We start from the raw sequence: 12,478 nt of genomic DNA, 5'->3' as shown, positions 1-12,478 counted from the left end.
ACCCACATCTACCCACAGTTCAGCACTTACATCTGACCTGCTTTGTAACCACAGAAGGAAAAGAAAAGGATGCTTTTTTTTTTTTTTTGAGACGGAGTTTCGCTCTTGTTACCCAAGCTGGAGTGCAATGGTGCGATCTCGGCTCACCGCAGCCTCCGCCTCCTGGGTTCAGGCAATTCTCCTGCCTCAGCCTCCTGAGTAGCTGGGATTACAGGCACGTGCCACCATGCCCAGCTAATTTTTTGTGTTTTTAGTAGAGACGGGGTTTCACCATGTTGACCACAATGGTCTCGATCTCTTGACCTCATGATCCACCCGCCTCAGCCTCCCAAAGTGCTGGGATTACAGGCGTGAGCCACTGCACCCGGCCAGAAAAGGATGCTTTTTCTAACAGTTCATGGAAAACTCTGGGAAGGATTCTATGTATCCTGGTTCTGGTCATGTGTCCATGTCAGAACCTGTTACTTTGACCAGGGGTATGGGGTATGTAGTATTTTACTTGGCTAGGCTTTGGTCATAAAGCCATCCCTGGAGTCAGTAAAGGGATGGGTTAAGTTCTTCCCACAACCCACACCTCCCACAACACACATACCCTTAGCATCCCCTAGGTTTTACAGTATTATTAAAGAATAGAGATGGAGATGTTTTTTCAAAAATACAGAGTGGACAAAAAAAACCCCACAAATTTGCCACACTAGTATTGTCTTAGCTAGGTTATTCTAAAAATATTATGAAATGTGGAAAATGAAATTTTAATAATATGATATCAAATAAATAGAAATATAGTAATGTAATTATTTATAGGTATCCACTTACAGAAAAGACACTTCATCACCTAGCACTGATTTATGCAGCTTTGGTGTCATTCAGGCGAAACTCTGAAGAACTGGATATAAAGGTATTCTTTTCCTACGTGTTTGTTCATAAGTATTTTTTATAAACCAAAATTAAACTCAAGTGCCCAATGAGAAAAAATGTTAAGCAAATGAATTAAAAACTGTTTAAAAGCTAAATAAAGAGTACTTTTCAATTTAATAAGCATCTTACCATTATTCTATTCCAAAAGGCTTTAGTTTAAGGAATTTAAAATCATATTTCATATCTTTTTTACTACTCAGATGTTTTCTAAACATAGCAGGATATGAATAAAAATAAATATCCCTTGATTTAAAAATTTTCCTTATGAAAAACGTACTAAGCTTTACCTGCTGTAAATGGAAGTCTTATGACATATACTAGTAATGTAATACATTGTTAATATATTAGTATAGAGTAATATATTGATGATTTTCTAAACAGTATCTTTACTTGGCCCCCTTTTTTCAGTGTCCTCCGAAATTTAGACATTTGTCCAAGTTCAGGGCTCAGCCCTGTTCTGTTATCACATTACATTCTTTTCCTTGTGAACTTAGAGATTCCCACAGATTTTGCTTTCATTTCTGAGTATAATTCTGAAATTTTTCCTGACATTTCTTAAGGTCTGCACCTATATTCTAGCAGACTACTGGGAATCTCCACATGAATATCCAACAAGCAGCTCAAACTCTACATGATCAAAACACAACTTTTCATCCTCCCACTCTTAGTTCATGGTATCACTATTCTAATCTAATTAGTAGCTAAATCTTTTTTTTTTTTTTTTTGAGACAAAGTTTCGTTCTTGTTGCCCAGGCTGGAGTGCAGTGGCACGATCTTGGCTCACCACTGTCTCTCGGGTTCAAGTGATTCTCCTGCCTCAGCCTCCCAAATGGCTGGGATTACAGGCATGCACCACCGCGCCTGGCTAATTTTTTTGAATTTTTTGTAGAGACAGGGTTTCTCCATATTGGTCAGGCTGATCTCAAACTCCTGACCTTGGGTGATCCACCCACCTTGGCTTCCCAAAGTGCTGGGATGACAGGTGTGAGCCACTGCACCTGGCCTCTAAATCTTCTTTTTAACTCTGCAGTGTCTCTTTCTACTTCTCCTGCTGTTTCCCTAAATGAAGGCCTTCATCACCTCACACTTGAATTTTTAAAGTAGCTTCCTACCTAATCTCCCTTTTTCTACTCTTTCTCCACTTCCATCCATCATATATAAACACCAATTACATTTCCGAAATACAGCTGAGAATAGACTGTAAGCTCTTTGGCAAGGAAACATGTTTATTCATTTTTTTTTTTTTTTTAATTCCTGGGACATAGCACAATGCCAGATACATATTAGTCTCTTGATAAAAATTTGCTGTTGATTTGAATTTCTTGCTCAAAGAGTTTCCATAGCTTCATACTTAAGTCAATATAAAGTTTAAACTCTGCTGGATTCAAACTCTTCCACAATGTGGCCTTTAGTGATTCCTTCTTTAACATCGTTTTACTCACCATTTACTGAATATGCCTCGTTACTGTTACCTCTCAGCCTTTGCACAAACATGCCATTCTGGTCTGCCTTCCCCCAGGAATACTATTCCCCATTCCCTTACCACTGGCTCTCAAAGTTCTACGTGCCTTTCACTGCCCAGTTCAAATACCACTTCCTTTAAGAAATTTGCCCCAATCGTACTCTCTCAGGATACATCATCTCTCCTCCCATTCTCCCACTAATACTTCATATCTTTATTATAGCATAGGGATATTTATTCATATATCCTCCACCCTGAAGGGTAAGAATAAGGTTCTTGTTATTTGTAAAACCTAGCAGCTAGCATAGTGCTTTGCACAAAGCAAAAACATTGAGTGGAATTCAAATACCAATTGCTAAGAAAATCAACAAATAATCTGTTTGAACTGGAATTCCAGATAATTTTATTTCTGTGCTGCATACTAAACAGAAATAAAATTCTTAGGAAAGTTACCTAAATAAGTGAATGACAAATGTAAACTTGTCTCATCTGTTCTGGTGAGGTCTTACCACTTATTTAGCCTGTTCTCTTCCCAGCTCAGGGTAAACCATTAAAGGCAAATATGTTTTAGAAAGTTTTTTTCCTCTATACGTGGGGCATATGATACCAATGAGTGATACTATATTCAAGTACAGCAGCGTGGCCCAGGGAGGGCATGATCCAAGGAAGGCATTGGGGGATGAAATAGGCATATTTCCTAGGAGCAGTCCGTTCCAAGCAAGTCTATTTCCACCTGGATCAAACTGTTCTAAAAGCTTTTCAGGTTTTACATAACAATCTAGAAAGCAGGTCATTTTCTCAATGGACATTGAGAGGCAACTATGGCCAGTTTGCTCTGACTCTATTATCAGTATGTCCTCAGTACTCATAAGCCTCCTGTTTTCCTAACTTGATGACATTGTTGCATTAAAGGAGGTCCCCTGGGCTCATACTATTTTAGAACGTATTGTTGCTTTACCTTACTCTAGTAAAATGGCTTTTGGTCTCTTAGAACATCAGGACCATTAGCATCTATTTATTTTCAGGCATCTGAAGAACCTAAAAATCAAGGAAGTGTTAGGAAGTTTAAGGAAAAAAAAAATACTGCTAGTAGTGTTATGCTAAGTGTTATTCTAATTTTTTAAAAGTTCTGTAATTTTCTATGAACCCTCTTTGCAGGAAAATGCATAAATACACACATGCAAATTTGGCAAACAAATTAAAGAGTTTCCTAAATTCCCAAAATCTAGCCATGAACCACAGAATTCCTGTCCTAATAAATTAGTCATCATTACCACCATCATAAAATTATGTGTTTTAACCCTTTTCCCATTTGCCTTGAGAATCCTCACCAGCCAGGCATGTTGCTATAGTGTTTACCCAGAGATAACTTTGCCATGAAATATCTCATTTTTATTATTATTTTTGCATTGCTCTGGTATATCAACTTTGGAAACAAAAGACATCTTTGTATTTATAGCATTCTATTTTTAGTAGTGGCACTTCCATTACAAAATATAGTAATTCTCAATCCCTGAAAATGTCACATCTTATAAAACAAAGCATTCCTACTCGTAATGTTAACATCATTCTCAAACAGTTGTTGGCTGAAGATACAACTGATGAATCTGATTTTTCTAAAATAGAAAATTCTGATGATTCAGACAATTCTGATGTTAGTTCTATTCAGAAATAACTCCAAGCACAGTTTTTATATTTTATTTTCACATCGAAAATCAGTCAGATTTGCTTCAGCCTCAAAGAGTGTGTTTATGTAAAATTAAATGAGTGCTGCACTTTTTTCTAAAGGGGAAAAGGGTTAAAATAAAGTTTATATTTAAATGAAAGTGTCATATCTTCTCAAAACATCCAAAACTAGCAATAAAGTGCATTTGGAATTGAACAATGTATTTCTATGTACTCTCCCTATATAAAGTAATTTAAAGAAAATCCTTTCAAATGCATAGATTCCCCAGGTGTGTACTAACAGTTTTGTATTTGTTATTCTTATAAATGAAAAAATGCCGTAATTATCTTGTGAGATTTCTACAGTTTACTAGATTTCCACTATACTATAGGGTATTTGTATTTCTAAGATATGATTATTTGGGGCAGTATTTCTTTGTTCACATTAAACTGCTAACTCATGAACTATTTTTTCTTCAACCAAATTTAAAAGATGAAGAAGAAAAGAAAGAAATGAAAGCAGATGAAGAAGGTTGACATTTCAGAAGAGAGAAGGGCACGAAGGAAAACAGTATCAGACAGGAAACAGGATATTACAAAATTATTTTTTCTTTACTTTTTTTTCTCACCACAGTACTAATGAGAAAAAAAAATTTTTAGAATTAAGTTTGATATATACAAACACCACATTTTTGGCAGGGGTACCTTAGAATCAGTAAGCCAATATAGATGAGCAATTACCAAAATGCTGGGAATGACTACTCTAAATCAAAACCTTATTTTTTCTTTTTTGAATGCAACATCAAATTCATTTATAAATATCCTTATTTTTTTAACTTTGTCTCTGAAAAAATTTGCACTATGTTTTTTAAAATTCTTATTTTTAATTGACAACTATTAGGTTCAACCTTTGGAAACAGCAAAATAGTAATACTACCTAGTGATATTCAACTTGCTGATTTTTCTAATATAGTTGAAATATAACACTGTATTTTAATGACTCTATTAACAAATGCCAAATGAAAATGAAAATGATTTAGTTCCAAAAATTAAAAACACAAGGATGTCATATTTAAAGAAGGAAAGAAAATTGGTTATCCTCATAAATAAAATGTCCTGAGCATAAATAAACCAATAGTTTCTATCTAATATAGATTGGAATCTGCTGTTGTTTAATTTTATCTTCTAATTACAAAGTAGTAAATTTTAAATCTTACATTTTGCTTCCTAATATTTCCTATAATCTAACATAAAAAATATTTTTTAGCTTATAATTGCCCCAGGAGTAGAAGCAACTGCCTTGATAATTCGACAGATTGCTGACCACAATTTAATGACCTCAAAGAGAGATCCTCATGAATGGTTGGATAAATCCTGGCTTGAAGTTTCACCATCTGAGGTATATTTTCTAAATGTATAAATTAGATATTAGCAAAGCAAGCATAAAACCCTGTGTTTGAATTTACTTTCTGGTAACATTTTTCCCCCAAATGTCTCAAATTGAGTAGTAGGTGCAATGACAACATTTTTAATCTGCTGCAATGAGTAGAATAAAATGGATCACTTTCGAAAGATTCCTGACTGATTACTTCTTAAATTCTTTTCTAGGAAGAAATGTACTTACTTGATTTTCCATGTATTAACCCATTGGTGGCTCAGCTCATGCTAAATAAAGGACCTTCACTGCATTGGATATTATCAGCAACTCTGTGTCAGCTTCAGGAACTCCTACCTGAAGTTCCAGAAAAAGTCTTAAAGGTTAGTTATTTGAGATCTGTATTGATATGAATACATATTATTATTTCCTTTGAATTTGAGTATCTATTTTTACAGTAGGATTTTTAAAATGAAGCTATCCAAGTTTAATTGTTTTGGACTCCAAATAGCAAAGAAATCATTTACTTGAACGAAATTTCATATAGACTTTTCATTAGCTATCAATTATATTATACATTTTATTTTATTTTATTGTTATGATTTTTTTTTTTGAGATAGAGTTTAACTCTTGTTGCTCAGGCTATAGTGCAATGGTACAATCCCAGTCCACTGCAACCTCCACCTCCCAGGTTCAAGCAATTTTCCTGCCTCAGCCTTCCAAGTAGCTGGGATTACAAGCATGCACCACCACACCTAGCTAATTTTGTACTTTTTTTTAAAGTAGAGACAAGGTTTCACTACGTGGTTAGTTTGGTCTCAAACTCCTGACCTCAGGTGATTCACGCACCTTGGCCTTCCAAAGTGCTGGGATTACAGTATTTTTTACTTTTTTTGAGATGGAGTCTCCCTCTGCCACCCAGGCTTGAGAGTAGTGGTGTGATCTCAGCTCACTGCAAGCTCCACCTCCTGGGTTCAAGAGATTCTCGTGCCTCAGCCTCGTGAGCAGCTGGGACTACAGGTGTGCACTACCATACCTGGCTAAATTGTGTATTTTTAGTAGAGCTGGTCTCAAACTCCTGACCTCAAGTGATCTAACCGCCTCAGCTTCCCAAAGTGCTGGAATTACAGGCATGAGCCATAAACCCCCACCTATGTTATACATTCCAAAGCTATTTTATGCAAATAAATTCAATATAGTCAGCTTATCATACTTCAAATCATTTTGGAATATTGTTACACTCACAGAAAATTCAATTATGCACCCTGTTCACATGTATTTACATTACCTCTTCCAAACAGTCCTAACACACCCTTCGTTATAGCTGTAAAGAGAACTTTAATCTTATTGGCAATATTTTAAAATTCTTATCAAGGAAATAGTATTCATGTATGAATTGTATAACTAAAAATTCTATTATATTTGCTGTGAACCTAAAATTGTTCTGAAAAAATAGACTATTAAAAATTCTATTACAAGTGATTTAAAAATATGTATGACTTGGCCAGGCGTGGTGGCTCAAGCTTGTAATCCCAGCACTTTGGGAGGCCGAGGCGGGTGGATCACGAGGTCGAGAGATCGAGACCATCCTGGTCAACATGGTGAAACCCCGTCTCTACTAAAAATACAAAAAATTAGCTGGGCATGGTGGCACGTGCCTGTAATCCCAGCTACTCAGGAGGCTGAGGCAGGAGAATTGCCTGAACCCAGGAGGCGGAGGTTGCGGTGAGCCGAGATCACACCATTGCACTCCAGCCTGGGTAACAAGAGCAAAACTCCATCTCAAAAAAAAAAAAAAGCCGGGCGCGGTGGCTCAAGCCTGTAATCCCAGCACTTTGGGAGGCTGAGGCGGGTGGATCACGAGGTCAAGAGATCGAGACCATCTCGATCAACATGGTGAAACCCCATCTCTACTAAAAATACAAAAAATTAGCTGGGCATGGTGGCGCATGCCTGTAATCCCAGCTACTCAGGAGGCTGAGGCAGGAGAGTTGCCTGAACCCAGGAGGCGGAGGTTGCGGTGAGCCGAGATCGCGCCATTGCACTCCAGCCTGGGTAACAAGAGCGAAACTCCGTCTCAAAAAAAAAAAAAAAATGTATGACTTACGATGACTTTTTCTTTTAATAGAGCCTAATGATTTCATGTTTTTAATACCTGGATCAATGAAATATCTATGAATAGTCTACTTATTTATATTTTGCCTTCTTTCTTATAGATAAGCATCATTATTTCTATTGACTAAACTGTTTGTATTATATTAATTTTTTAGCATTTTTGTAGTATCACTTCCCTATTCAAGATTAGTTCTTCTTCCATAACAAAATCACCGCAAATTTCATCACCTCAGGAAAATACGAATCAGATTAGTACCTTGTCTTCTCAGAGTTCAACTTCTGATTTAGACTCCGTCATTAAAGAACATAATGAATGTTATCAGTATTTAGAATTAGGAGAGACATTGCAGGAAGACGCAACCACCACTTCGAATTACGACTCTTCCATTATGGAACTAAAAGAAACGGCATGTGTTTTACCACCTGTGACTTCATACAGTCAGACCAGCTACTGGAAAGACTCCAGTTGTAACCCTGATAATGTGCAGAATACTCCTTTTCTGATTAATATAGAATCAAGGAGACTGGCTTATAATTCCTTTCTAAACCACAGTGAGTCAGAATCAGATGCCTTTTCTTTGGGTCTAACACAAATGAACTGTGAAGCTATAAAATCACCAATTGACACTCAGAAGAGAGTGTCAGTTGTCCCCAGTTTTATAAACTCTCAGAAAAGAAGAACACACGAAGCAAACGGTTTTGTAAATAAAGAAGTAGCTGACCCTATCTTTTTACTAGAGGGCTCTCAATCTCCTCTTCATTGGAACTTTAAGAAAAATATATGGGAACAAGAGAATCATGCGTTCAACTTACAATATGGTACAGAGCAGACTACATGTAACAAATTGTACTCTCAGAAAGGTAATTTATTCACTGATCAGCAAAAATGTCAATCAAATGAGTTCGAAGGCCTCACATGTGAAAGTTCAAATGATGAGACTTTCTGGAGAGAATTACCATCTGTCCCCAGTTTGGATTTATTTTGTGCTTCTGATTCAAATGCAAATCAAAAAGAATTCGACAGCTTTTATTTCTACCAAAGATCTGGAAAAAATTTAGGAGAGAAAAGGCACCCTGAGTCATCATTTAACTCAGGAGACAAGGAATCGTTAACAGGTAATACTATCCAATAGACGACAAAACTATTTTCAAATTTAATTTAAAAAGATAAAACCATCTCCAAATTTAAATTTTTTTTTGTTTTAATGACTACACTTAAAAACCTTCTCTAGTAACTGTTAAGTAAAAGAGAAAATCTAAACTCTAAAATAAATGCAAAGAAAATATATTATGTTAAATTCTTATAGCCTTAAGTGAACTAAGCAGTCAACTTAAGAAGTTAAAAATAAAAGCAGTACAACTCTAAGTAAAGCAGAAAACTAAAATCAACAAAGATTAAACATAAGAATCAGTGAATTAGAAAATTCACTGATATAGGTGTATTTAACTGACTAATATTTATTAAAAGAGCCTAATTAGGTGCCAGTCTCTATTCTAAGTCCTTTTCTGGATTATTTAATTCTAACAATTCCGTTAAATAACTATCATTAGCTCCCTTCTGGTGGATGCTTTTGAGTTGTCTGAACATTTAAGCATATAAAATTTTTAAAAGAACAATTTAATTTTCTTATTTCTAGTGATTCTAGCTTTTCTTTCACTGTCATTTCTTACTGCATTGTCCCAAGCATCTAAAACAAAATATTAAATCTAACAGCCATACAAAGGTGGCCTTCCCCAGGATAGTAGAAAAAGGGAAGAGCAGGGGGAAGCTTAAGTTTCAAACTTCTGTTTTTCATAGGTCCTTTTGTTAAGCCTGAGAGGGACCAAGAATACCCTGTAGTCTTTGTTTTGTTTTTAAAAGGCCTCCCAAATTGTCCAAGCTCTGAGACTTGAATACTTGAATTTGCTCGCATTTAATAGTCACAGCTTGTTTTGTTCCTCACTTTATTGGGAAGTATTCTGTGTCTAGTTTTGTGTGAACTTCTATGAAAAATAGATGCTGAATTTTATCCAAACTCTTTTTAGTACTTATTGGGAAAAATCAAATGTGTCTTCTCTATTGACCTCTTCATGTCAAAGATTATACTTACAGGTTTACTAATATTAAATTATCTTTACCATTTCTGTGATTAACATAACTGATTTTTGAGGGATGATTCTTTTTTTTCATTTTTATATTTTAATTTTATTTAATATTTCATGCTACCTTGTCTAAGATATTTTTTTTTTCTTTCTTTTTTTTTTTTTTTGAGACGGAGTTTCGCTCCTGTTACCCAGGCTGGAGTGCAATGGCGCGATCTCGGCTCACCGCAACCTCCGCCTCCTGGGTTCAGGCAATTCTCCTGTCTCAGCCTCCTGAGTAGCTGGGATTACAGGCACGCGCCACCATGCCCAGCTAATTTTTTGTATTTTTAGTAGAGACGGGGTTTCACCATGTTGACTAGGATGGTCTCGACCTCTCGACCTCGTGATCCACCCGCCTCGGCCTCCCAAAGTGCTGGGATTACAGGCTTGAGCCACTGCGCCCGGCTTTTTTTTTTTTCTTTTTTAAAGTCAGTGTCTCCTTCTGTGACTCAGGCTGGAGTACAGTGGTGTGATTGGCTCACTGCCACTTCCACCTTTCCAGCTCAAGCTCCCAAGTAGCAGAGATTACAGGCTCACACCACCACACCTGGCTAATTTGTTTCTATTTTTAGTAGATACAGGATTTTCTTATGTTGTCCAGGCTGATCTTGAACTCCTGAGCTCTAGCGATCCACCTGCCTTGGCTTCCCAAAGTGCTGGGATTACAGGCATGAACCACTGGGCCCAGCCTAAGAGATTCTCTTACTATGCTGTTAAATATGGTAGCTAATATTTATTTATGATTTTCATATCTACATTCATGAAATTAGATTGTGTTCTTTATTTGTGCCTCATCACATTTTGACATAGTTTATGCTAACCTCGTAAACTAGATGAAAGTTTCATCTTTTTCTACTCTGAAACAAAATACACATGTGAATTACTATATGTTCTTGAGCACAGGGAACTCCAACATATAACCTCCCATTTTTCAATGAGAAGATCTAGAAGTCATTTTTAAATAAATTCTAACGTTTAAGTTTTAGGTATATGAGTAGAATCATCAAACATCTACCTACATTTTAATTCACTAATTTAGTTATGTATTTTTAGATCACATACTCTATAAAATAATGTCAGTTTAGAAATATTAATTTCTTCCACTCTTCAAGTTATTTCCACAAAATAATTTTATTCAAACAATTCACATGAATCTTTGATACTAGTATCTTCATTCACTATGGCAAATTTTATTTAACTGATTTTTCATAGTACATCTTTACCTCCAAATACATTGTTTAAGGTACAACACTTTTTGAATTAATACTGGCACAGCCTTGGAAATTTTATCCAACACCATTAGTGTAACCCATAACCTCAAGATAATTTTCCATTTGTCCCAAAGTGTACATATGTGCTCTCTATGATATAATTACTTACTACATTGCTATATTTTTAAATAATTTTTGGCATGTCTGTTTAACAAAATACATTGCTTTTTAAACTTATTGTTATTACTGACAGAGTCTTGCTCTGTCACCCAAGCTGAATCATCCCTCTTCAACCTCTTGAGTAGCTGGAACGTAAGGCATGTGCCACCACACCCAGGTAATTTTTGTATTTTTTGTAGAGAAAGGTCTTGCCATGTTGCCTAGTCTGGTCTCAAACTCTTGGGCTCAAGCAACCTGCTTGGCTTAGCCTTCCAAAGTGCTAGTATTACAGGTGGAAACTACTGCATCTGGCCCTGCCTTTTAAACTTTTAAATAATGGTATCACAACTCTTACAATTATGAGGTTATATCCCCAGGGATAATTATTACAACTGATTTAAATTTTTTAGTTTTCCATTTTAGTGATTTAATAATTGGCCTCTATAAGTATCAAAATCTAGGATATTTCATGTTAATGTATCATATATTAAAAAGCCATATAAGGTGAGTTCTTTCATGATCACCACCTGCTCATAATATCCAAAATGCTGGTAATCTCTTCAAAACTGTTTTTATCTGTGAATTTACTTGGGACACTTCATATTGGTTAGCTGGAAATGTGTGTGTGCCTTATAATTGAACATGTGGATACTAATATAGGGATAACTATCTGTAGATATCCATATATAAATAATATGTGGATGTCCATACATAAATAATATACAGAAAATAAATTGGAGTTATTAAATAGGTGCAAAATATATATTCATTTCATGGGAAAGCTTCCTGGCAGCTCTAGAAAAAGAAATTTTAGTATTTTTAGAAATTTTAGAATTGGCTGTGAGAGATTGATATGCAGGAAAAAAAAATTGTTTCTATCACATTGGCAGCTTAAAATCAGCCATGGTGGTGGGCATATTCATACCACAAAAATTGGCAAATGCTGTAAATCAGGCCTTTCCCTGTTTTCCTCACACCACCCCAAGAGCTGGTTGATACACATTTAGCAGCATGCTACTGGTAGTCCAGGCTCTCCCACAGCTTTACAGTGAAGGACCAAGGTCCTGTCATCATTAATATTCCCTGTGTTTCATCTAATTGTTCATTTAAGGATTCTTTAACTTCTTAATTGGAGTTAAAGATTTGTTTTCCAGACATGCCTTTAAAGACATGAATTTACAGATAGATTTCCTAAATACATAACATCTCCCTGAAAAGAATTGTCCTTAGTGAAAATGATGCTTCATAAAGGGTATATGTTCCTGAGAAGAAAATTAGCCCAAATGAAAAAAAGATGCAGTCAGGAATAGAAAGGGCAAACTAAAAAAAAAAAAAAAAGAAGAAGAAGAAGAAGGAAAAAATACACTGAAAGAATTGTATACACTCTCACCACAAAGAGAGATACCAGGTACACAGAGACCAGGCATATGTCTTTGTTTTAGGTTCAAA

At 35.7% G+C, this 12,478-nt stretch overlaps 1 protein-coding gene across 2 annotated transcripts in view; it reads left to right on the top strand.

The window, feature by feature from the left end:
• The window catches only part of SHOC1 (shortage in chiasmata 1), an 88,186-nt gene that overhangs the window by 75,150 nt on the left and 558 nt on the right, over window positions 1-12,478 (top strand). For both annotated transcript variants that reach the window (XM_010335962.3, XM_010335963.3), the window contains 4 exons: window positions 805-898; window positions 5,313-5,444; window positions 5,654-5,803; window positions 7,691-8,651. In XM_010335962.3, the coding sequence (XP_010334264.3) occupies window positions 805-898; window positions 5,313-5,444; window positions 5,654-5,803; window positions 7,691-8,651 (1,337 nt within the window). The remainder of the gene's footprint in view (window positions 1-804; window positions 899-5,312; window positions 5,445-5,653; window positions 5,804-7,690; window positions 8,652-12,478) is intronic.

The sequence above is a fragment of the Saimiri boliviensis genome, chromosome 2 (genome assembly GCF_048565385.1).
Source record: "Saimiri boliviensis isolate mSaiBol1 chromosome 2, mSaiBol1.pri, whole genome shotgun sequence".
Classification (NCBI taxonomy): Eukaryota; Metazoa; Chordata; class Mammalia; order Primates; family Cebidae; genus Saimiri; species Saimiri boliviensis.
Note: the sequence above shows the minus strand (reverse complement) of the source record. Positions and strands in the feature narration are given on the sequence as shown.